The 26,044-nt window shown below is 42.4% G+C and overlaps 2 protein-coding genes across 2 annotated transcripts; one reads left to right on the top strand and one right to left on the bottom strand.

Moving 5' to 3' along the window:
* Positions 1-2,681: 2,681 nt before the first annotated feature.
* On the bottom strand, positions 2,682-8,436 carry tubd1 (tubulin, delta 1). Its single transcript, XM_066695794.1, has 9 exons — positions 8,343-8,436; positions 7,339-7,526; positions 6,858-7,005; positions 6,183-6,399; positions 5,742-5,973; positions 5,452-5,616; positions 4,829-4,969; positions 4,385-4,568; positions 2,682-3,836 (listed from the first exon to the last, which is right to left on the bottom strand). The coding sequence occupies exons 2-9, from the start codon at positions 7,508-7,510 to the stop codon at positions 3,734-3,736; spliced, it is 1,362 nt and encodes a 453-aa protein (XP_066551891.1). The 5' UTR covers positions 7,511-7,526; positions 8,343-8,436; the 3' UTR covers positions 2,682-3,733.
* A 269-nt stretch (positions 8,437-8,705) lies between these two features.
* On the top strand, positions 8,706-25,969 carry LOC136718400 (ribosomal protein S6 kinase beta-1). Its single transcript, XM_066696116.1, has 15 exons — positions 8,706-8,935; positions 12,444-12,490; positions 12,844-12,964; positions 13,071-13,139; positions 14,440-14,587; positions 15,118-15,175; positions 16,229-16,329; positions 17,687-17,777; positions 18,234-18,324; positions 18,422-18,529; positions 18,821-18,883; positions 19,132-19,209; positions 19,493-19,600; positions 19,794-19,906; positions 20,154-25,969. The coding sequence occupies exons 1-15, from the start codon at positions 8,864-8,866 to the stop codon at positions 20,395-20,397; spliced, it is 1,512 nt and encodes a 503-aa protein (XP_066552213.1). The 5' UTR covers positions 8,706-8,863; the 3' UTR covers positions 20,398-25,969.
* Positions 25,970-26,044: the final 75 nt, after the last annotated feature.

Below are 26,044 nucleotides of genomic sequence, written 5' to 3'. Positions count from 1 at the left end.
AGACCACAGCCACGGCTCGAGCACCCAGCGATGGGACCGTCCCTGCAGTGGAACGGATGCTGGAACAGAGATACTAAAACACCAATAAATACGCCAACCAGCAGCCACCAACACGACTGACCTTTTATTGCTTTAACAATTGCATTCATATCCATAATAATAAAGTGTATTGCAAACATTCATAGAGAGGTTTAATATAAATTGACTATGATACAGTAAGATATAGAAACAACAGCCAATGCAGGGGAGCTTTCTAGTCCAATACGCTTCAGCTAGGAACCATGAGTGAACAGGTGCTTTGACGTGACAAAGAAAAAACAGGCCAGCTTCTAAAAGTGTCTTTCCCGATTAGTTTTGTATTTTTATTTGGAACGGTAGATATTGTGTATCATGTTCTGCAGTGTGTGAAGCAAATAGATCGGCCGTGTTATGTCGTGCTTTCATACTCTATATTATAAAAACACAATCTGTGTTAGTAATGCCCCGTAGTGGGAGCTTGTTTGGAGAAGCCACTTGTGTAGAAGCATGCAGCAGACATCTCATTCTCTGAGAGTGTAATCTAACCCAGTTTGTTCATTAGTCACTGTGCACAGCCACGGTTGCTTTGGAGCCGAGGCGCAGCTCCCCGGCTGTGTAAACGAGCAGACCTCGTTCCGTTACACTCGGTCTGCGTCTTGAGGTGAAGGCAAAACGCTGTCTCATTTGTGGGCTGCCGATGAGAAATAACGTCCGACTTTAGAGACCATAATCACAGACCCGAAAGATAAATTGTGAAGTCATTCAAAGAAAGACCTTCGTTGGCATTTTGCTTTGATCTACTGATCACTGTGGAGACTCAGTCTGGTGGTCAGAGCTGCGTCACTGGTGGAAAAGACCGGTATGACTTAGACAGGGTTCCTGCCAGTCTTACTCACTCTTTCTCTCCGCCCCTCCCCGTGTGAACTGATGGAGGGATAAACAACTACTCTCAAAGGACTAAAGAGAGAAGAAACTCGGTGGTTCACCCAGTCAAAGCCTGCAGGGTGTCTGCTTCGGTCCAGATATGGCTGGTGTCAGCCGGTCTGTAAGCCATCGGTCCAGGAGAGAAGAGTGGAAAACCACATTTGTTAGGGTTTGCATGATCACTACACATTGCAGATGTTTGTATTTTAATGAACATTACAAGTAGTCTTATATTATGTAACACCAAATGCTGTTTGTGGCTGCTCTAGTGTCAATGAACGCACTCTGTCACTGGGTTAAATCAACAGGAGAGAGAGCATGGTGGACACAAACACGTGTAATAACAGTATAAAGTGGTTCTGGACCCTGAATCAGCCTGGTGACCCACATCATGTGGATTCCAGTCTTTCTGTTTGTAGTTTATTAGTCTGCTGAGGGTCAATAAAGTAGCTTGTGTGTGGAAATTGCTGCTCTCTCTCACACACAAATTATCCAGTTTTAGCAACACATCAGTGAGCTGTCAAATGTCATTTGGTCTGCTTACTGTGAATGAACTGTTTGGACCTGAATCACTTGACACACAAACTCTGCAATGTTAAAAACTTTGAAAATGTTAGTGGCCGGACGGGCCGGACACAGCGCAAGAACAGACCAAAGATGGACAAAAGAAGCTATAATATGGATCCCAAGAGATACAAAAACACAACTAAAAGAGCACATTTAAAGATGGGAGGATGAAATCTGGCCTCCATTCAGCGGTGGATCGATACAGGCTGATGATGGTCTATAATATTACCCTTTTATTATTCAAAGTGATGAGTTGTGACAGCAGCAGTAGCTGCAATATCCCCAAACTGATCTTCTCCCAAACAAACCTCCTCAGAGTTCAGCTTTGAAGACAGCTGCTGCCATTGAACCTGCACTTCCTGGCATCCATTACCATGAGTGTCTATTCAGGTGCAGTGTGTGCAGAATTAGAGTAAAAGATCAGTTTTTAAAAACAGACTGTAATGCAATCCTCTCTGTTGGTGTGTAATTGTAATTTCGTGCAACTCAATCCATTTGTTTTGAAGTGTTGACCTATATATAGCCTCACCTGGCTCGCCGGCAGTGTCGCGTTTCAGTGGGATGGTTTCGGCTGCACTGTCATGCAGTTTAGTAATCAGATATGCCATGGCTCGGCACTTTTTTTTCTCTGTGAATACGGAGTTTGGATCATGAGTCTCCCCCCCACCCCCAAATCCAGGGAGGTCTGAACTGGTGGAGCTCAACACCAGCAGACGTCTCAGAATGATCGCTGGGCTCCAAGATCTGGAGGCCGATTAGCTGGAAATACAAGGAAATCACATACAAATATACACCAATTCACGTTTTTTTCCGTTGCCCCCATTCCTGCTAAACCTAAACATCCGTAAATGTGAGACGCTGTTGGAATGAGGGATGATCCGATCGCTGTATGAACACTTGATTTGATATTTTATTGCTATTATTAGTTTCTTTAAAAAGTGTCTGTTTGGGTAACCTGTATATTTATTTGTTTTAGTTAAATTGTATTGAATACAAGTTTATTTCCCTGTGTAGATTTATTTGTGTATTTATCTAGTTAGGTATTGAGTAAGTATTCATTCTGTTCTGTTTATATTCTAGTCTTATTTTTTCCATAAAAAGTTGTTGTCCAAAAGGTGAGATGCAGCCGCTAGTAAAGATGTTTTAAAAAGAAAGAACTTTTGTCACAAGACTTTAAATATACACTCTTTTATATACACTTTTATATTATTATTTAATACACAACATATACAGCTCTGGAAAAAATTAAGAGACCACTGCAAAATAATCAGTTTCTCTGGTTTTACTATTTATAGGTATGTGTTTGGGTAAAATGAACATTTTTATTTTATTCTATAAACTACTGACATTTCTCCCAAATTCCAAATAAAAATATGAATGGAATGGAATGGCTGCCATACATGTAGAGATGCTGATTTAAGAAAAAATTGCAGTGGTCTCAATTTTTTCCAGAGCTGTACATACAGAAGAAAACAACAATCCACGTCACAGTGCACATATTTCGGTCCTATGAAGGAAATCCCCCCAGCTTGAACTCGCAGTTCATTCTGGCCAGAAAATCCCCTGAATGATTTATTTTAATTTGTTTACTACTAGTGCTTGGCTGAGGGCCTAGGAACAGGGATACAGCATTTCATTGATTAATCAATGGGGCGACACACAGAGGCCTGTGTTGGCCAGCAGCAGTGACTCACAAAGCCAGCCCCTGGTCTATCATTTCAGAGGCCCGTTAGCAATCAGGGGTGTGCTCTCCTGCCCTGCGACTGCACTGCTCACCCCGGGGCTGAGAACAGATCTGTGTCGACCCTACATCCCTCAGTGAATGAGTTCACATCTGCAAAATCAAATGTGAGAGTGTGATTTTAAATTCACGTGAGGCAGCTGGCAGTGGGGCTTCGAATAAATGCAGTGCCAGCCATCAGTATGTGTTCCCACTGCCGTTTCAGCAATGTCACATCCTGACAAAACTTTAAATCCCACGAGTCATAGAGGTCCCCTGCCCTCCCTTTTCAAGATGGCGCCCCATCCACGGCCCTCCCAGTTGCTGGAGATGCTGCAATATTGTCTGGCCTTCGATACACACTGTCATATTGGAAGAGAGCACCGAGGGTTTATGAGAGGCTCGTCAGGGTGCGAACAGTTACCAGCCTCATACTAGAGCAGGTGTGTCAATACATATGAAGGCACATCGCCTCAGGAAAACCGCTCTTCAAAATAAACTGGGTCACAGGTGACTGTAGCTGGAGAGGACCTGCTCCAGAGCAGTGAAGCTGTCGAGGAAATCCTCTTCGGAGAGTCCAAACTTTGTGTACTGGTGAACATAAGCCCTGTGGAAACAAAGCATGACAGCTTTTGTGAAGATGCTGCCAAAACAAGCCCACAATCTGCTGCACCTGTGCTCAGCTCCAGTGTTGACATCTGCATTGTTGTACCAGCAGACCAAGGTTTTGGACACATTGCCAACCGCCCCCAACACGCACTGCAGCGCCAGCATCACTGTGCTGCTGGAAACAGTGTTGTGTGTTTGTTTTTGAATCCAGTTTAAGGGGTTTAATATATTGTAATATTCCAAAACAAAATAGTGGAAAAAGTGCCATTTACATTTGATTGGACAACTATAACTTTTGGCAGTAAGTGTCTCTTCATTAATAGTTCATATTAATCTATAAATCTACTTTGTGATTACTTTAGTAGTAACTAAGTACCAATTACAAAGCAAGAGTGACAATGTAATTTCACGTGTATAGAGTATTCCTCAACACGTCAACGCGCTTCAGCCCTTGAACTGGCCCTTGAACTTGTCTTCAGCTCCAGCTGTGACCCTGAAACGCACCCCTGACTGTCACTAGGAGGCCATCCCCGTGATCGTCCTCACCGTGAAGCAAACATGTTCCACGCTCTCCCCACCATGGCGTCCAGGGGTCTCAGCAGCGCCTGGCTGTTGCTGACCAGGGTGGCAGACTTCTCGTACCTGTTGAAGGGCTGGGCGGATCTCCAGATGCTTAGGGCGCTCTCTGCTGGCAGCCACGAGGAGTACAGCGCCGGACTGGAAAAGCCCCCTGCAGCAACACAGAGCAAGAAGATTGGGCCTTTATTGTGTACCACTGAATCTTAATCAGTTGTCATGTATACATGTGTCACACCACAGGACAACTGACACAGTGGGAGAGAAATCAGGAAAAGGGCGATGAATGTGTTTGTGACAAAGGCAGTGAAATACAATCTGTGGCTCAAAGGAAGCACGGAGGGTGAAACTTTAGTTAGGTGGTTAACTGCGGTACAAAAGTGACTCGGCTCAGACTGCAGGTGTGCGGCTCACCTGCGTCTGCGCTGTGCACGTCCTTCCCCCTCAGGATCAGCAGGTTGGCCAGAGAGGTGTTGAAGCCGAGCGCTGTGTTGTGACTGGCTTTGGGTGCCGCGCGAAGACCCAGCGAGGGGGCGCGTACCTGCCAGTCAATACCTGTGACCCCACACACACACGATACGAGAGGTCAACTCGAGACTCCGGGTCTGTGGAATTCAAATCTCGTCCACAGGCAATCTCTCCACACCGAGGGCGATGATGCCAGGCTCTAAGTGTCGTCTTGCTGCAGGTATTCTAGACCTCTGAGATATGTCAAATGAGTACTTATCCACATTCCCCATTCCTCAGTCCTGCCTGTTACTCTAACTGTGACACAACACTGACGTGTGCAGAGTCTCAATCCTCAGGAAGTTCGAACAAGCCCAACACTCGGCTCATCACTGTGTTCATACACAACTGTGCTGTGGTTTCTGTGACAATTCTGCCCCCTACTGGCACAAACCAGTACTGAGGTTTAGTGGTGGAAAGTAACTTGAAACTCAGTACTGGCTATTTAAAGCTGTTGCGAGGGAAACTCATGGCTTTCACAGTAGACTCAACAGAAAAGAGAAACAGACTGAGAAATGAAGCCCACTTGCCCTCCTCCATCTTGGCGTTGGCGATGAGCATCTGACGCAGGTGCTTGAGCAGGCCAGCCCAGGTGAAAATGCTGTACGCCTGGTTGGCGTGGGACATCTGAGGGATGTTCTTTATACTCAGCAGTTTATACTCAGGGTGACAAACCAGACTGCTCATCAGATCACCTGTGGGCAGGGAGACACACTGAATGTGTATATATGTGTGTGTATTCTATACACACTCATCAAGTGTCCACTGCAGGGCCTCAATGTATGATGGTGTAACGGGGCATGGCTCGGGCAGGCTTTACCAATGGGGTTGGTGCCGAGCTCGGTGGCACCGGGGGACGGAGACACGGGCTGCAGGACGCTGCCCAGCTGGTGGGCAATGACCTCGTTCATGTCTTTGAACGAGATGTGCTTGATGTTCATCAGCTGTGCGCAGATCTTGTGCACCGTGTCGTTCTCGTGGACTAGTATGGCGTCTGAGGACTGGTACAGGTGGGACAGAGTCAGAACTGAGTTGTAGTTCTGGACTATCACCTGGAGAAGGGACGGGATTAACTATTTGGATAACCATTTACCACGGAAACAATTAAGTTAATCTGTCTTTAAGATCATCCAGTACAAATCCATCCATTACTATTTCTATATACTTTGTTTTGTTTTGTCTGGGGACACTTCATATTAAAGTTGTTTCCAAACAAAGCAGCTGCATGTGTTGCGTTTGCCACATCCTCTCTGCTCCTCACCTCTCCTGTGCCGTATGGCCAGGTGACCTGGTTGAGCAGGAAGGCGTGGGGGTAGGCGTCACGCAGACACTGTGTGATGTAGGTGCCCATCCCCGAGCCAGTGCCCCCCGCCACGCTCATCATGGAGAGGAACCCAGCCAGCCGATCGCAGCGCTCCACCTGCCTGCGCACCACGTCCCCCACCGCCTCCTCGTAGCGTGGCCCATGGACACAGAAGCTGCCGAGGAGAAGCAGTGGAGTTATGCCCTGCAGCCGTCACACACGGAGATTGGAATAGGTACAACACACACACACACACACACACAACACAAACACCAAGCCTGATCTGTACAGAAGACAGAGTAATCATATCCACACATTACAGACCGTACACATGTGAGAGCTGAAATAGTCACTTTACATTCAACGCCATCCACAGAGGATCATGGGAATAGAAGCAGATAGCAAACCGAACAAACGCACAGTGAGTTTCTCAGGACAGAAGCTTTACATGACAGAGAAACTACAATTCATCATGTAAGAAACCCAGACTGACATTGGCTTGTGATGAATAGCAGTGAAATTGTATGGTGTATTAGACCATGATTTGAAATACTACCGGGCTCACACCTCAGGAATCAAGCTTGAAATCGAACCCCTAGTCCTCAGACCCTACTCACTGACAGGAGCCCTTACCCATTGGCCCAGTTGTTTCCGCAGCCCTGTTTCTGACAGAAGTGCGACCCGTCCCCATACTGCCACCTGCCACGTTTCGCAGCCGTCGCCATCGTCTGGCAGATGACTTTGGGCTCCATATCGATGAGGACGGCCCGGGCGGAGGGGGCTGCACATGGGGAAACAGGGGGTCTGGGGTTAGCACTGGGGGACCAATAATTGAACTAATAATTAGCTTACATTTGACTTTTTAAATTGTGTAACTAATAAAAAAAAGTTGTTTCCTTAATAAGGTAATAAGTTCCTTATATAATTCTATACTTAAAACCCCTACTGTTTAAAATAATTAAAAGGCTCCGATTTATGAAATTATTAGTTCAATTAAGGTTCAATTAAGCAACTGAGAGCTCTGTTGGAACAAAACCCAGCAGGGTAGGGCCTCCTCCAGGACCACTGATTTAGATCACCTCAGACCTCTGTTTTGCGTTTTCAAATGACTCACGGCCGGATGGCTCCTGGTTGAAGAAGCGCTCCCGGGAGCAGCTGCTGTGTGCCTCTCTCTGGACCCTGGAGCCCTGTCCCTGTCCATCCTGCCAGTCCTGGCTGAGGACGTCAAACAGCTCCTGTCCCACCTGGTTTCCACACTGGCCCAGCTGCACTGTCACGATTGACATCTCCTCTGAGCGCAGCCTGTGTAAAGACATTCACAGCTCAGTAACACTTTACATTCACATTGCTTAGCAGATGATCTTATTGCAATATCACATTATTTTTACATACAATTGCCCATGTGCACAGCTGGGTTTGTACTGGAGCACCCCCTGCCCTGCTGGTTTTTGTTCCAACCTAGGTCTTAATTACTTGAATGCTATATTTGCTTTGTTAGGTCAATTAAGGATTAAATTAAGCAATTAAGACCTCAGTTGGAACCAAAACCAGCAGGGCAGGGGGTAGTCCACGACCGGTTTGAAAACCACTGTACTGGAGCATTCTGGGTACAGTGCCTTGCTCAGGGGCACAACAGCAGTGTCCCCCACCTGGGATTGAACCCACGACCCTCCACTACCCCACACTGCTCTGTGAACTCATTATACTAGACTCTGTTTTCAATCCCACCTGGACAAACGGGGAAAGAAAGAAAAATAGAACAGTGTAATATAAAGAACTGGACATCACTTATGTCCAAAGAAACGTGTGTGTTGTCCCTTCAGCCCAGCTAAATGCCACTGGAACAACAACAAGGACACTGTAATGCTTGGTGTTTCATGTCATATGTTGTGGTGTAGGTTTGGCCTTTTGCTGTAAATAAACGTTTCTTCCACATCCAAACCCTGTTTTAGTTCGTAGTTACGCTTCTGGAAACAACTGCTTCTGCAGACCAGTCTCATGAGAATAAGTTAGTAATTATTAAAATCATTTTGTAAAGGCTGATTCCAGGTTTGTCCGGACAAAGCTAAAGATATTGAACGAATCTGCAAACACGTTAAAGTAAAAAATAATACTCACTGCTTCCTCTATTGACCGCTCAACTTTCAAACTGACTGCGCTGTACCCGGCACACTGCGCATGGTCACTGCTCGTAGCTACCGGTTTCTGGTAAACACTGCCCTAGACATCTAAGCGCATGCGCAATTCTAACAGCGCACACGGTAGTAGTTACACGTTTAGCACTGCGCATGCTCAATTCCAACAGTTCCCACCGTTAGAGTAACACTTTGAGCACTACGCATGCTCAACTCCAACAGTTCCCACAGTTTTAGTAACACTTTGGCTAGTGCGCATGCTCAATTCCAACATTGCCCACAACTATAGGAATTCTTTGGGCAGTGCGCATGCTCGGTCCAGTAAGTCGTCTTTTGAGGCCTCTTGTGTTTTTTTTGTTTTTTTCCGGTGGAATTGTGTGTGGTTGGTGGCACTGTGCGCATGCCCCGTACTGGAGCCGGTTATGGCGGCGGTGTGTGTGTGTCCATGAGGCGGGCAGAAAGCGCCATTCTTACGGACTGAGACGGCAAAGAGAGACCGAGGCCATGGCTGGCGTCTTCGACATTGACTTGGACCAGCCGGAGGACAATGTCTCCGACGAGGAACTTGAAGACGGGGTGAGAAAGTCGGCGTTGAAGCGGGCGGGCGGGGTGGCAGGGGTCCGAAAGTAGAGGCCTTTCTGCGGGCGACACACTGCAGCAAATGCATAGGCCCGAGTCTGACAGCGCCAGGCTACAATAAACGGGGGAAATGTGGCGCCGTTCAAAAGTGTCACAGATGTCGCCTACTTTCACCAAACCGGCCTTTAAAACCGGGAGAAAACACTGTTAGGGCTCATTGTAGACATTATTAATAGAAGGTCTTCCAAAACTCCCAAGAAGTGTTTTATCAACAGGGCTGCTGTTGCCATAACGGACGCTACGGTACGGTGGCTCAGTAGTGCAGCTGCCCTGGGGTGTGAAATGACTTCTCGGTTAAACCTTGTGTTTGTATGGTAATAACCGTGTTTACCTATGGGCGTTTGCATTGTTCAGGTGTGTGTAGCTGTATTTGTGTAGTGTAGCACATAGAGAGCTGTGCGTTAAGTTGCTGTTTTGCAGACACCAAAACAAACCTGCCATCCCCGGAGGCTGGCGCGACAGGAGATGAGGGAACTTTCATGCACGATTGCTGGTTTTTAATGCAAAGTCAATACAAAATTCTTAAAAATCATGTGTTAATGTATTTAATTACGAAACGTATACAAATTAAACCGTTACCCAATGTCCTGATGCAAGCCTTAGCTGGAGAGCATTCATATTTTGCACGATGTATTTATTTACGTCACCTCAATTCATTGTGACTTGCACACTTCGAGTTCCTTAAACTATGATGTACGTAGTCAAATGTGAGATTATTAATGCGTTATTTTGCACAATTACACAACTGGACTGTTACACTGGTTGCTGTGCTAATCCCCGTGATCCTGTGCATTTGCCTTCCCATTTCCAGATACCGCACAGCAACACATGGGCAGATCGCTAGTATGCTATAATCCCCTGGAAAGGGCCAGGTGTTTTCACATCAAATATTAATGGATCTGGCAGAATTAATCTTGGTTTAATCTCCACCCTTAAGTAAAACATACTCACAGAAGGATATTTAGCACCGGAGACCTAATCATTACTTATCGTGTTGATTTTTTCCTGTCTGAAATCTGTTGAAGTCTTTTCCAGTAAGTTACAAGTAGGTTTTAGTATTATAAAGAAATTCCCGATGCATTTAAGCTAATATCTTAATGCTGACTTAAGGATTTCTGTGTCGTTTAATTTATGGTGCTTAGGTGTATGTTATGCTTGTGGTTTCCCAAAGGTCATTAGATAAAAACGCCATATCTCTGTTCTGTTGCACTTTAAAGGGCAGAATTATATCACAGACGTTGTTGCAGTTCACACACAAGGGTATAGACGGTAATTTGTGGTCTGTGAATGTTTTACCAGATACATTACAGAATACTTTGTTATTATTAATATAATTATTGTGAATTTTATTATTGCTATTAAGCACACTTAGACTAGAGCTATACTGGGATAAGTGTGTCAGGTTAAAAGTTCTAAAATGAGGATAAATTGCTGATCTTAACTAGTGATTCAATATATGTTTGTTAATGAACTGTCATTATTCATAGGTCTCTGTATGGCACTTATAGATAATAAATGGTTTCAGTGCATGCAGGTTACCCAGCACATAGACACTGCTGACTATTGGAAATTCTGCCAGTAGCTTTTGCAGCCTGGACCTACTCCACTAATTCCCAAAGGCTTTCTGCATCCAGTTTCTCAATTCTTTGAAAAGAGTGCTACTAAAATGACTTGGGACTGCCTTGATTTGAGCCTTGTTGGTTGTCCAATGAGGTGTTGTTTACAGACTATAGAAGCCAGCCATGATTGCTAAAGTTCAGCCTTGAACCTTGGCCGCCCTGTCTTGTCAGTCCAGGACCCGGCGTCTCGACTATTGCCTTGGATGACATTTTTAGTGTCTGTTTGAGCCCCTGAAGAATCCTCAAAACAAACGTTTCTTTTGGAGGGTTGGAGATGCAGAAACTCACATGGGCCTGTTTGGGGAATTTCGGGGGGGCGGGCCTGTGTGTGGATTGGGTGGGCTCGGGTGTTGTATGGCGTGCCCTTTCCTCCCTGTCTGTCTGTGATCAGCCCGCCGAGCTGCTGTGGCTGTGTGGCTGATGCTTCAAGGGCTCTGAAAAGTTTTCTGATTACTCTCACAGGCCACTTCAGGCAGAGGTGCTGCTATAAAATAACACCTGCAGGAGGCCAGGCTTTTCTCATGAGAACACCAGTCCTGCCCAGTACAATCTCTGTTAGCTGCTGTGTTGCACAGGCTACCTGAGGTCTTACTGTTCCTTGTATAGCTTTCCTTAATTAAACCCAACCCTTATTCTTTTCAGCACCTACACTCTTTCACAGCTGTTTTTTTCCAATTAATGTCATCTTGTTCTGTTTTTAGACCAATGATAACACATTTTGGTTTATATTGTCTCTCTGGAACAAGGAATGTCATTTTTATGTCCAAAATGAAAAAGTTAAAAAGTTAAAGTTAAAATAGTTCCACTAAACTGCCTTGTTTAAATCCTCTCTGTAGTGAAGCACGGTGGTTTTGTGTTTTTTTTATTTTTTATTATTATTTATTTTAACGGCACCACAGTCCACACGCCTATTCCCTGCTGTCGTATGGGGAATGAAAAGGAAGAAAGTGTATATAATAATTACTGCAGCCCCAGTGACTGACCAGCATATTTCAGACATAATGAGTGGTGTCACTTAGCAAGATGTAATTTGCATGCTGGAGTTTTGCAAGCCAAGGCTTCAGATAAGCTGTGATAGGAATGTGTTTAATTAATCAGCTGCTGTAGTAACAATACACATTCCTCGCATAGTTTGAATCTGATGGCAGCCTAGGCCTTTTTAATCAGATTTTTGTGGGTAAACAAATGAATATGAGCTGTATGCTTTATGAATTTTATAAATAGCATGCATGAATTACATTTAATTTACAATAGTTTTTTTTTTATTATTATTTCTATGTTAATGTGCAGAAAATTCAGTTGATTTCATTTGCAAGCCTCCTATATACCAAATGAAAGGAACTCCAGTACTGCAGTAAGCCCAGTGCAATTTTGTAACGTGCAATCATTTATTTCCACAGTGCATTAAATTATTATGGCCATCTTAGCATTTCCATTTTCGGTAGCCTATTCTTCTTAAGTGGTCAGTTGGGGGCTGTACTGTATCTATCACTCAGCCTTCTCTAATTAAGAACTGCTCTCTTGGGATTCCCTCTACAGACATTAAGTCTTGAATTTTTCACTCTTTGGGACTTAAAAAATAAATCCATATTGTAGCATTTCTGTGTTTTAATCTAGGTTGATGTATAATTTAGACAGCTTTATAACCTTCCTTCTTAACATTCAGCCAATTAATTTGAACATAAGTCTGATCATGCTTGAATATCATAGGTCTGTTTTCACTCAAAGCCTTTTTTTGCTTGTTAAAGCAACAGGCAACCGGACGGTCTCTGACAGAGGATTCACATGGAGAAGTTTATATTTATTGTCCACTTTCTGTGTTTCAGGCTCAGATCAGCGAATACATGGAACAATGCAGCGGCTTTGAAGTCTTGTAAGTATTTTTAGCTTCTCCCTTAAACTGTTCTTTGCACTTTAATTAATGGAGACCATAGCAGAAGTTTAGCACCTGAGGTAAGGAGATCCTTCCCTGTACTCCGTTAGTTCCCTGTCAACATGGTCTCTTTACTTTGGTTACCTTTAATGTGTTTTACTATATTTGTGTTATATAATGTTTCTTAGTCAATTATAAAGCACAAATTGAAATGCCTTTTGTCGTTGTAATTTTTACCATAGAACATTAAATATTTAAATGAATGTATGCGTTTTGCCTAAACTGTCAGCTGAGTGTTGATTTGTCTGTGCGGTGTAAGGTTTACTGACTGTGAATGGTCCTTGCCTTTCCAGTAACATAGAGAACTGTGAGAAGTTTGAAATCTCAGAGGACAGTGTCAACAAGGGAACCGAGAAGATTCGTCCCGAGTGCTTTGAGCTGCTGCGAGTCTTGGGAAAGGGTGGCTATGGGAAGGTAAGGCTCTTCTCACCTTGATGCCTTGAATTAATGAATTAATTAATTAATTAATTATAATTCTGAAAGTCTATCTAGAGATTTATTGACAATTCTTTCCTGTCAGGTTTTCCAAGTGCGGAAGGTAACGGGGGCCAACTCGGGAAAGATATTCGCCATGAAGGTCCTGAAAAAGGTATGTCATTGTAAGGCAACTAGGGGGTGTAGGCAAATGTTAAATGCCAGATGTAACGTTACTCTCTGCTGTAGGGAAAGGTAAAAGATCGTCTGTGCCTGCGAGAGCCCTGTGGGTCTGCCCTTCCCACAGAGCTAAGAGGGGAAGCGCACTGAGCGTGTTGGTTTCATCAGTGACATGTTCTGAGCAGCTGCGTCGGGAATCGACAGCATCCGAGGAACCTCACACTCCTGGTGTTAGTGTCTGTGCAGCTACTGGTGCATTAGGCCCATCAGATGTGAAGCCAGTCAGAACTGGATCTGCCAATCCCAGGGGCTGCTCGGCTTTTTAGCGGATTCGCTGCTGGAGAGCTGTGCCAATACGGTCCGTCAGTTACACTGAACCGGAGGCCAGCGTTGGTGTTTTAAACATTTTTAGTTGCGCCAGTTAATGCGTGAAACTGCCAACAAGTACCCGCATTTCGGAGGTTCATTGTAATGTGCACAGCTTGTTAAATTTATTGGCCGAATTTTAATAGCACATAAACCCGGCTTCCTTGTGACGCATCCTAATGGCGCCAAGCTTTTTGCTACTGTGTTTGACATTCGCTTTATTTATCATTGCTACTGTGCTGCATCCTGGGCTTTTTCTTTTTAAATGTCAGAGTTTTAATAAGTGAAAAATATAGTGCTACAAGACACTTCAATTCAACAAGCTGTTAGTTTTAATAGGGCCCTGTTGTGGACTACCTGTTTCACGTCTAAGTCGTCAGTGTTTCATCCTTTTCCCGGAATCGCTAGGACTCGTCATGAGTTATGTTGCAAACCTGCATTGAGAACCACTTGGTGATTTCAGGAATTTGTTTGTTGTCATTCTTCTGGGAGGAGAAAGAATAGTTGCGTAATAGAAAAATAACAGCTAAAGTATTGTTCACCATGGTTAAATGTTTAGAATGGTTTAAATTCCTCTAAAAAAAAAAAAAAACTTTAAACCCTCCTCTCATTGATAAATGACCTTTTAATGCAATCTTTCCCCCTAAAAACTAGAGCTTTTATAATCAAATGTTCTTGTGGCTATTTGTAATAAATATGACTACTAATATGTTACTTGTTCATTCATTTGCTTGACATTCTTAATGACAACTCGTATGAAAAATAGGACCATTATCCCTTGCAAAGAAACTGTAAAAGCTGCATAGATTTTAGTGATTTAACTCAATTGTTATAATGCAATAACTAATTCGGGGGAGCAGCTGCTAACAGGAGCTGTGTGGAGGCAGTGTAAGTTCTCTGTTGAACGTATCGTCTCCTGCTTCAAACAGGCGATGATTGTGCGCAATGCGAAGGACACCGCTCACACGAAAGCAGAGCGCAACATCCTGGAAGAAGTCAAGCACCCCTTCATCGTGGACCTCATATATGCTTTTCAGACCGGTGGCAAACTTTACCTCATCCTGGAGTACTTAAGTGGTCAGTCTAAAGTTTTTGGTGTGTCTGAGAGCTTAAAACTCACGTAAACCTTTTAAAAATATGAGCAATGTGTATAAATGTACTGCATATGGAGGGGCTGGAACTTTTAAAATGTCACTGTTACATCAGATAAAAAAAAAAAAAACTACAGACTCTGTCTTCCATGTTAATTTTGCTCTGGTTGATTGGTGTGTTAGTATGAAGCTGCACTTTGCTTAATTGGCTGCATAATGTGATTGATCTCTATGTTACATGCAATTTGCAGACTCGTATCAATCGTGGGATAGTTTAAAGTGTTTTCTTTTTTGTAAGTATCATGTAAATCCACAAATTAGTCCTCTCTGAGCTCGGAAGAGGCATCTAACTGTCCCCCTGCCCCCCCTCTGCAGTGACCGTCTGCCAACAGATCAGTTTGTTCTCCCAAGAGTCCCAGAGACACTGCAGGCAGTCAGTTTAGAGATACAGTGCCTATATCGTTTGCTGTCACAATATTTAGACACGTGTTTGAGATGCTGTGGTGCTGCTTACAGGTGGAGAGCTGTTTATGCAATTGGAGAGAGAAGGAATATTCATGGAAGACACGGCCTGGTGAGTACTTGGAAAAGCATGCACCCTGTTCTGGAAGTTGTGAAAGTTAAAGATAACGTTCAACTTCAACAATCCCAACCAAACTGCCAGTTAAACCACATCGAGGAGAATCACGTTTTTGTCTCTTTCCCTCTGCTGGTCAGAATGGCTTTTGCAGGTGTGAAAAACAAGTTTGTCTGCTAATGGTAGAAGAGATGAAACCCAGTAATGAAAACAAAATATGAAATATTGAAAATGCACGTAATGTTGACTTCTGCCACAATGTTCAGAGAGAGTTGACATATACTGGTATGAGAAAAAGGTAAAGCAACATTGAGGTGCATCAGGTTTTCTTCAAGTGATTTCCCCTTATATCCCCGAAGAACAATATTAGATTTTTCCTTTAATTTGTTTTAATCAAAGCCATGTATTTTTTAGAGGGGGGCCTACTTAAAGACAGGGTGTGTAATCCAGATAGGCTAGCCATTAGCAAGCTTGTTTTGAAAGCATAGAGCCTGCCCTCGCTTCAGAGCAGAGTCTCAGCGCCAGGAGGAGAGACATTGGTGGAAACGGTTTCAGATTACCTCATGTCTTATTCGCAGGTTAGACATTACAATAATAACGAACGTAAACAACTTATTTACGGTTATTATGTTTTTAAAAATAGTAGCTGCGGCTCACCTTCCATTCTCACACTCGCTCTGCACAGCGTCAAGGTTCCCGCGCTGATGACGTGTGATTGTCTGCGCGAACAAGTTGCGCAGCGGTATGCAAATATAGATTGACAGACAGGAAGGACATCCTATCATTACATTCGGACCGAATGCAATGATTGGTCGATCATTTTTTAGTCCTGTCCCTTCCACAGAAGATATATATTTTTTTACATTTAGACCACATAAAGTATTGATTGCTAACAGGATGTGAAGAGACTTTCAACCAGTATAACAAAAAATGTTTCTACCTTTAATTGTATGTATTTGTAAAGTGTGTGAATTCACAAAAAGTGTATGCATTGAAAATGAAAGGAGCATGTTGTCCAACAGTTACTAAAGGTTCTGCTTTTACTTGCAGCTTCTATTTAGCAGAAATCTCCATGGCCCTGGGGCACTTGCATCAGAAAGGGATCATTTACAGGGACCTAAAACCAGAAAATATCATGCTTAACAACCAAGGTAATGCAACGGCTGTGCATTTGCCCTGCACAGGGCTAGATGATGGTTTGACTGTACTTCACAGATGTCATGTCTGGGAGCCGGTGTATTGAATCACCAGAAAATATGCTTCCTAGCTGTTTGTAGATCTGAAGACTTTAAACAACTCAGTGATAATGCTTCCCATCCCACGTAACTGGTTTAAAGGCATGGTACAGTTAACCAGCCCAAGGCATCGATCAGCTCTGAATAACCCCCTTCAAAGGAGGATCTTTTTACAGTGAAAGACCATGTCATACTCTTTGGGGTCCGCCATAGTGTCCTACATCATATTACTCTAATCCTGTCTCCCATAGGTGCTCAAAGCTGTCACTCCCGAAAACCGCAGGTCCAAAGCTTTCGAATTAGCCTAGTTATGGCCATTTCCATATAAGCAGTGCTTAGCTACAGGCTCTGAAAGAAATGCATGTTTTTTTGGTGACGCCCCAGAGGGGAGAAGGGGGCGGCATCCCATGCACTATTACCTGAATCCTGTCCCTCATTGGCGAACGGGTCTGTCATGTTCTTATAGGGCAGGGCTGTAGCTTTCCAATGATATCAAACACGGGCATATCTGAGCAGGCTAGGCTGCGCTCAGCTGTGTGTTTGTGCGAGAGCTCACAGAGCGCACATAGGGAAGCCAACGCACATACAGAATAGATTCACAGACAGAGCAGAAGGATGAGATACAGCAAGAAAACCAAATACAAAGTGGAAAAATGGAATCTGACACAAAAAATAAAACACCTCAGCCTTCAAAAACAAATCATAGATGCGGAGTCTGTTTACAGCACTATGAAAGCCACTGAGTATGCTCTGTGCAAGAATAAAATGCCATGGCAGCGTGGTGGCTGGGATGAGTTACTGCATCAAAATAGACAGGAGCTGTTGTAAAGAATAGCATGTGTCTATGTAATGCCTAAAGTGACAATATTCAAAAGCCAGATGTTTGGAATTTTGTTTCCCTGTTTAGTATTATTTTTACTTGTATATAGTTATTCTGGCTGTTGGTAGTCTAATATAAATGGCTGTAATTTCTGTTCTGGAGGTCAGATTTGAGTTTCTTTTTTACACAAGTTCATAAGACTTTGAAGTTTCACTGTCCAGTGCCAAAAGTCTGCCTGAAGCACTAAAAAAAGTGTTCTGTTGACAATAAATTCATTTTTTTTCTTGTAAGCGCTTTTGTTTTTCTTCTTTTTTAATTTCTGTATTTGGTGGGTCAAACACAATTGTTATTTTCTGAATCTCCAGTTTGTTTAAATAAAGCAATAAAAATGTTTGTTTGATTTACTTACTTTGTTTTTTCCCCATCCAACGTAAAAGATGTTGTGTGTTGCAGGTCACGTGAAACTGACGGACTTTGGGCTCTGCAAGGAGTCGATACACGACGGCACCGTCACCCACACATTCTGTGGGACGATAGAGTATATGTAAGTAGTGCCCCTCTTCTGAAGGTTTATACAGAGCATAGTCAGAACAGCAGCAGTTGACTTTTCTCCTGTACAGTCATGTCATCAATGTATATGAACACAGTGAGTGAGAGTATTGAGTTTGTGATGTTCTGAGGGAAGGACTCTAGTTGTGGGCAGGTAAGCCAAGCCGGCTGTTGACTGCTGCTGTCCACAGTCCAGATTTACAGAGATGGATAAACCGCTTTCTCGCGCTCTGCTCTGTGGAAGGGGGATTGTAGGACTTTCTCTGCTGTGCGTCTGGTCTGGTTTTTAATTAGTTTTCTTTTTTTAATTCCTGCAAGGTAGCCACACTGTTGTGCTTATTTTTAACATCCCCCCCCCGAGTCGTGGGTGAGGTTTATTATTTCTGGAGGAGTAGAACTTAATATACAGCATTTGACCAGCTTAACCTCCCTGCTCTACTCTCTGTTACAGGGCCCCCGAGATCCTCATGCGCAGTGGACACAACCGGGCAGTGGACTGGTGGAGTCTTGGGGCCTTAATGTACGACATGCTGACAGGAGCGGTAGGTGCAATCGATTGGAAGTGTGTTTTGAATCTTTCCAGTAGCTGGGCGTTTGTGTAGCGATACAGAGGTTCACTGTGAGCTCGTGTTTTTGCAGCCACCGTTCACTGGAGAAAACCGGAAGAAAACCATCGACAAAATTTTGAAGTGTAAACTGAACCTCCCGCCCTACCTCACACAAGAAGCCAGGGATCTGCTAAAGAAGGTAAATCTTGGTTCTTGGGATCGAGGGAGTGATGACTGAACTCAACCCTATTAATTTCACTGTATCTGTGAAATATGTACTGAAAGCATTTCCCCAGCATCACTAATGCAACTTGTATGAATTTTTCAGCAAGTTTCCGTATTTACAGTTTCCTTATCGTGAGCTTTTTCCGAAACCTCACGATCATCAGTTACTGCGGGTATGACTATGAATGACCCTTAATGCGGTTCAGAATCTGTATTCTGCTCTCTGATCAATGGTGTCTCTGTCCTGTGTGCCTTTCATCTTTAGCTGCTGAAGAGAAACGCCTCATTACGGCTGGGAGCCGGAGCCGGAGATGCCACGGAAGTGCAGGTGCGGGTCTCGGGGTGGAGAATGCGGGGGTCTTGTGTTCCTAGATTGAGTAATTTGTTTCTGATTTAAGAGACAAACAGCATTTTTATTATAAGATCTCACAGGCGTCGATTCATGTGTCCGATGAGGTGGTGTTAATCGGTGTGAATATTGTTCATGTTTAATGTTGTTTCCTGTGCTTTTTCAGTTAGATTTAAGGACAACAGTGGAAGGTTTTGTAGTTTTTCTCTTCCTTCTTTCCTTTGCAGACTCATGGCTTTTTCAGACACATTAACTGGGATGAACTCCTCGCTCGCAAAGTGGAGCCTCCTTTCAAACCTATACTAGTAGGTATCCTTGAGGGTTTGTTAGATTTGAGATCATCGTGGACTAAAAAAAAATAATCCGCCGCATTCTTCAGGGGTTGATTTCCTAACCTGCCCTGTTTATTAGATTTTTTGCTAACAAGCAGAAACTGTTGGACTTTGATATTTCACGGCGGCTTCGTTATATAAAATATTGAGAAACAAGAAAGTACATTCTACTTCCTGGCTCGGAGATTGAACAGAAGGAGTTGTTAGCAAAATTAATGCTAGCAGTGGTGAACTCCTCCTCCTCCTGTCTTCACAGCAATCTGCAGACGATGTGAGCCAATTCGATTCAAAGTTTACGAGCCAGACCCCTGTGGACAGTCCCGACGATTCCACGCTCAGTGAGAGTGCCAATCAAGTCTTCCTGGTACAGTAGCCAATGTGTATTTCCATTTCTGTGTATGCGTGTGTTTGGTTTTGTATTCCTAATGGAAATATAGTTATGCGACTCTGCTGTGTCTGAAACTGAAATCTGTTCAGTCAGAATAACAACGTCCTAGAAGTTGAATCTGTTTGTGTCTTCATCCTGCATGTGTCTGACTCGGTTGCCTTTCTTGCAGGGGTTTACCTACGTAGCTCCGTCAGTGCTGGAAAATGTAAAAGAGAAGTTTTCATTTGAGCCAAAAATCAGATCACCTCGTCGATTTCTGGGAAGCCCACGGACGCCAGTCAGGTATATAGCACCTTTCCCTGTTGCGGCAGGTCACTCTTCTCCAACTCTCGTTTAATGGCCAATTCTGTACACAAAAACAAACCTCCCCCTGAAGGTGTCCACCAAATAACTATACTGTAGGAGATGGGTTGAGAGAGAGACACACATTTCCATAAACAGTCTGTCCATTCCATATCGCTGTGGATGTTTCAGTATACATTCCAGTGATTTATTTTCACACCTTTTTCGTTTTTCTTTCCCCTTCCAGTCCGGTGAAGTTCTCCTCGGGGGACTGCTGGCCCAGAGGTCCGCCGGGGCCCGGAGCCCCAGCCGTACAGTCGCCCACGGAGTTCCCCATGGAGGTGTCAGAACAAATGGACGTGACCTCGAGCGGCGAAGCCTCGGCGCCACTGCCCATCAGACAGCCCGGAGGCACGAGCAACGCACCCTTCAAAAAGCAGGCCTATCCCATGATCTCCAAGCGGCCAGAGCATCTACGTATGAATCTATGACCTTCAGCTGACTCTAGAATTTTTTCTTGGTTTTGTTTTGTTTTTTAAAGAACACTAGAAAATGATGAAACGGTGACCCCCAACCGCCCCCCCACGGCCCGTTTCCTCGCCCCTCAGACAAGCATGTGCGCAGATGAGCCGGAGTGAGAGAGACTGGCAGCGACGATTCATTTTGGTTTTCCATTCTTCCACAAGCTCAGGCCGTCAGGAGCGCCAGATGTGTTCGAGGCCTGAGTCCGGATTTCCTTTAACACAGCTGTAGCACATATGTCAGATAATTATAATTATAATGACATCTTTCATCCGAATTCACCCCACATCTACAGACTGGCTGAGTGAGATGTGCCGCCCTGTGTCGGTAGATTTAACGCTGTCAGAGAATCACTTCCACTGAATGCTTGATTTTTTTTTTTTTTTTTTTTTTTTTTTTTTTACATTTTCTCTGGATGTAGCATTGCTTCCCCATCAAAATTAATATAAATCACTGTTAAATGACAAACTGTAAAAGAAAACAGACTGGACCCTCCCAGTAAGCCGGGGTCCTATATGCATCTTTCATCTTGTGAGTGTTTCGCAAAAGGGATTGCAGCCGATATACTATGAGATAATGAAACGATATATTATACCCACAATAAAAACAAAAATATTGTTTAATTTTTATATATTTTTCCATTTTAATGACATGATTTTGGAGGTATTGACTCAAAACTTTTCAGTTTTTTTCCTTCTCTCCACGTGAGTCCAGTGTAAACAATGTGAAAATATTGGATGCCTGGGACTGGTAAGTAGTTGTCAGAGCTTGAAATGTTTAAATTCAAGACTGAAAATGGTAAAAATTCGCCCTTGGACGATGTCATCACTTTATTTTTTAGTTTTTTTTTTTTTTACCGTGTTTATTCTTTTGAACTGTTCTATAGAAAAGCTTCAATGTACACCATATGCATTGAATGTATGCGTGTGACACATGCCTTTGAGTGTTGCTGACAGGCTACCTGTCTAGATAGATATGCCCCCCCCTGCCTTCCACAGCATCGCAGAAGGACACTAGAGTCAGAGATTGACAGCACTTGAGTTCCCCTGTGTGGCAAGTGTGTGAAACCTTCTGTAACTGAGCTTGAGTGTATCAGCGATGAATGGTCTCTCTCTGTGGGTCTCCTCTCTGCATATTAATTGTGATGAGTAGAACTGAGCAGTGTGAGATCTGAGAGGATGACGCCAACCTTGTCTCTTTCGTTGAAGCTTTACGCACCCTCCCCATCATCTGACAAGAACCTTAAGCTGCAACCAAATCCTACAGCTGCCTTAAAAAGTATTCTGATGAGCACTAGTCATCGCTTCCTGATTTTTATGTAACTGAATGCAATGTGTATTTGTTTCCCTATCTGTTTGCAAGATATCCGTCGACTGCAGTTTGTTTTTGTGCTCCACAAGAGAGATGGGTTCTGCTCAATTGTAGTATCTACCCTCAGCCATAGGAGTAAAGCCATAAACCCCTGTCGTACAGATTTTTCAAAGATCTTTTTTTAAAAAGCAGGGGCATTCAACGTTTTGGCAGGATCTAGTGGGACACGTCAACAATAGCACTAGGAAATGGGTCTTATGTCGTAGCCCCTCAAAAAACAAACTGTTGGTCCTCCCCTCCAGTAGTGAAATGATCAATTTTTGATGTGATGGAGTGTGATTTTGAGTCTTGATGCCCTTAATTCCTCTCCCATTGAGCATTAGACCCCCTTTACACCGTGACACGCTCTTCTGAGAAGGAAGTGTCAAACTCCAGGACTCTTGTGTAGGTTAGGATTTAGCAGGACTATTGGAGAAGTAAGATAGTCTTGAAAAATCCACCTCCTTTGAACCTCCTCTTAAATCCATGAACTGCATTCATCTAATTAAAATCTATTTGTTTTATCCTCCGAAGTCATTGGTAGAGAGAGAATAAATATGAAACGTGCATAGTAATATTATAGTAATAGTATACTATTAGTATATATATTATAGTAATATAGTAGTATTTATTTAAATATGCTGGTTGGGAAGCAAAATATTGATTAGTAATACAATTCTGGTATTTAAAAATTAAAAGATACTTATTCTGCTGGTTATTTACAAACTTTGTTTAAACCTTCCTCTTGTAGGTGAATGGAAAATATTTAGTTGCCAGGCACGCAAGACACGTTTATTTTAGTTTCTGGGCATGTCAGTACCTCTCTGGCGGAGATTATTTGTTCCCGAACACCCGTCCTACATGCTAATTAATTTCATCTCAATGTTCCCAAATTCAAAAATCTATCAAAACATGAGAAAAATTAAAAAAACACCATGAATTTTGAGTTGTTAATACAAGATAATAAATAATAAGTCTTAATAAATTACATTTGTTTCTCTTAATTTTAGTTAAAAAATTATAATTCACAGCATCGATCAGCAAAGATGTTCCCATAGTTGATCCAATAAACCATTATCCTTCGGCCAGAATTATGAATTATTTTTTTCCAAAAGACATGACATTTACCATTTATAGAGTGATATAAGAAGTCTTAATATGGATTATTTATCCCAGTTCTAAAGACTTAAATAAAAATTGTCTAGAGAAAACAGCAATTTAAAATCCAAATGCTTTGTTAAAATCTAGTTTGTTGGGTTGGAAGGGGGGGGAGTTGGTTGTAGCAATTAGGTATTGGCCCCCCTACTCTTAAGTATGAGCTGGATGTCTTTCACATTATGCACAGTGCTGACTATATATTTGTACAGCAGCTAAAATTGATTCAGTTCTATGATTTGATTTCGGGTGGAAAGGGTTTCCAGGTGTATATAGATTTGGCTCATTGAGATGACATGGCTCGGCTCTACAGAATGTGATGTTTTTTTGTTGGGGGGGGGGGGGGGTGGACATTTAACGTAACGGCAGGTGTTCTGTCATCATGTGCCCTTATATCGTTCCTTCTCTCCCTCTTGTTTTTGTGTGTTCCCATTAGTTTGTTTTCTTTTCAGTTGTGCATTAAGCAATCAAAGCGCCCCATTTGGGCCGGGGCAATGTATTGTACATTTGACTTAAATTCAAAAGCTAGTGCTGTGGTCTCAATAGGTGTGTTGATTGTTTGTAGTTTATGTGCTCTGTAATTTCTGTGGAGATGAAGCAACACCCTGAAGTTTGTTTTCCCCCTACTTTTTTTGTTTGTTTGTTTGGCAGGATTAAGGGTTAATTCTGAATGATGGTGTTGAACCAGCTCTCAGGAAGGTTACCAGGGATTGCCTACTGGTCACCCATCAGTAGGGTTTGTTTTTCTCTCCGCAGTGGACAGGTTAGTTGACCCAGACCTGTTCTACAGCGTTTCTCCAGCAGTCCCGTGGGCTTGGTCACTTGGCAGTCGCTTTCCCTAAAACCCTTAATTCCTTCAGTTGCTCTAAGCTTCAGAAATCTGCAACCCGTAAATATAGTTCCTTAGCAGACCTTGCAAAATCTTAACAATAACCTGTTGTTACTGTGAATTTTTTCCTTACATTTATTTAAGTGCCATTCTATTTTTCCACTTTCTACATCAAGCACACTATGCAAAATGACCTGTATTTATTTGTAGACTCGATTGTAGTTCCGCCGTACATTAAACGCTTAATGGCGTCTTAAAAATTGCGTAAGTGTTTTTTTATGATGCTAGAGTTCAGGATTATGTTTGTGCATATTTGATTGTTTACTTAATGAAATCTTTATCATTTAAAATGGATTTGCAAATAACTTGAAATACAGCAGCTATTGTATTGTTTTTTCAACAATCTTTGTGAATTCAGTTTGTAATTACATAGCTTAGAAATTGATCTTTTTCCACTTTTTTGATCCTTTTGGTTTTATACTTGGGTCTGTAGATAAGCAGGGTTGTAAAACTGGGTAATAGAACCTGCTATGTAAAGTGTACAACTCAAATCTGTTAAATAAGGATTCGTGATGCTTTGAGTCAGGGTTGTTGAAGTGTACTTCTGGTGTGCAGATTAATTGATGAAGAATATTCATGTGCTTTGGAGATGTATATCTATTCACAGCTTTGTTTGTGTACAACGTAGGGCAGTGATTTCTATCAATGCAAAAACCGGTGGTATCGTCTGTGCCTTTCAAAAAACAAAACAAAGAACAGGAGCTTGTTTGTTTGCAAAGTCTGGAAAAGAGAAGCCGATATGTACTGCCTTCTCCTTGATTTCAGTCTTGCATCTGGAATTGATGATGGTTAAAGGCTATATCCCTTTTTAGAGATGTATAACATGAATCGTGTGTCTGGGCATGCTGATGATTCTCAAGTGTATACTTTAAATGCCTGAGTGTTAATGGACAGCTTGGTATGAAGCTTACTGGTATATGAGGGGGGAAATTGATAATTGATTGGGGAGCAATTTCTTAATGTGATGCAGTACATTTAATGTGTGATGTGAGTGTTCCTTTTGTTTTAATGATAGCTCCTGTTTTTTTTCTTTTGTTTTTTTTTTTTCTTTAAAGCGACTTTCTAGTATATATATTTTTCTGGTCGTTCTCTTCTCTGAGATCTTCCGCTTGCTTGGTGCTGACTGGTACACACAAAACCAGAACAAAAGGAGCATGTTTTTATCCAGATGCAGATAAAAACAGATATATGATATGATATGAAACAAAAATGTATCTTAAGAAAATGGGAAGTGTCCTCCAGAAACGTATTGCATCCGAAAGACCAAAAGGAGAACTGATTATCATCTTGGGTTTGAAGTTCCAACGCATCGCATCGACTGATTGCTTAACAGTAAGAATGCAATTTGTTGTAAATGTTTATGAATGAATGGAAAATGACATGGTCTCACATTTACCATCTAATATTAAGTTTGCTTTTACTTATAATTTCTTGTTTTAAACACACCCTTTTTGTCAGTTGTAATATCTGCTTCATTCCACCCTTAAGCTAGCTAGATTTTAATCTTCTGTACCGGAAGAGATTTGTTTTGGCCAGATTTGAAAATGTTTTTCTCTTTTATACAGTTACAAAAAAATAAAAAGTTAAAAAAAAAAAAAAAAATGTATGATTTCACTTTACAAGCAAAAGTTGTTTGACAGGTTTTAAGGAGAAATGAAATGAAATAAAGTAAATGAAATGCTTAGAACCAATGGAAATTGTTTTTCGAGGTACTGAGAGCCCTTGATTTTTATTTTTATTATTATGTATCAGTTATCTAGTGGCAAATGGGTGGCCAGTGGTTGGAAACAATTCATTCTAGTTCTACAAAAACCCATGTTGGATTTGAAGCATTTTTGTTTTTTTAAATCGTACACATGATCTTTTGGGAAGAAATGTATTTCTTCCAGGAATCAGTATTTTGGCATTGCTTTGGGGAGTAGGATAGGTAATAGGAAAAACAATTGTTACAATTGTTAGTAGGGTTGGCAATCGCCTTTTCATCTTGTATTCATTTGACTTCAGCACTTGATTTTAAAAAGTGAATGGCTGTAAATAGTAATTATGATAGAGCTAAAGATGACATTCAAATCTGTTCATTACCATCTTACAGGGTTGTGTATGAACTGCCTTTATTAAAAGAGAACATCTGTGCTTGCTTTTCCTTGGTTTGTATATTTTTGTGAGATCTTGGGGTCCGCGGCACAGCAGTTGGAACGTCTTTGAATGCTGGGTTCTAGCCG

The sequence above is a fragment of the Amia ocellicauda genome, chromosome 22 (assembly GCF_036373705.1).
Source record: "Amia ocellicauda isolate fAmiCal2 chromosome 22, fAmiCal2.hap1, whole genome shotgun sequence".
In the NCBI taxonomy this organism is placed as follows: domain Eukaryota; kingdom Metazoa; phylum Chordata; class Actinopteri; order Amiiformes; family Amiidae; genus Amia; species Amia ocellicauda.
The sequence above is the reverse complement of the archived record's forward strand: the minus strand, read 5'-3'. Positions and strand labels throughout refer to the sequence as shown.

Bases quoted from the DNA above. Each gene is read 5' to 3' on its own strand.
- LOC136718400 (XM_066696116.1), top strand. From the start codon at position 8,864: ATGGCTGGCGTCTTCGACATTGACTTGGACCAGCCGGAGGACAATGTC. The intron at 15,176-16,228 runs GTGAGTACTTGG...TTTTACTTGCAG, and splicing joins TTCATGGAAGACACGGCCTG to CTTCTATTTAGCAGAAATCT. The intron at 19,907-20,153 runs GTATATAGCACC...TTCCCCTTCCAG, and splicing joins AGCCCACGGACGCCAGTCAG to TCCGGTGAAGTTCTCCTCGG.
- tubd1 (XM_066695794.1), bottom strand. From the start codon at position 7,510: ATGTCAATCGTGACAGTGCAGCTGGGCCAGTGTGGAAACCAGGTGGGA. The intron at 6,400-6,857 runs GTAAGGGCTCCT...TCTCCTCGGCAG, and splicing joins GGAAACAACTGGGCCAATGG to CTTCTGTGTCCATGGGCCAC. The intron at 5,974-6,182 runs GTGAGGAGCAGA...TCCCTTCTCCAG, and splicing joins GGCCATACGGCACAGGAGAG to GTGATAGTCCAGAACTACAA.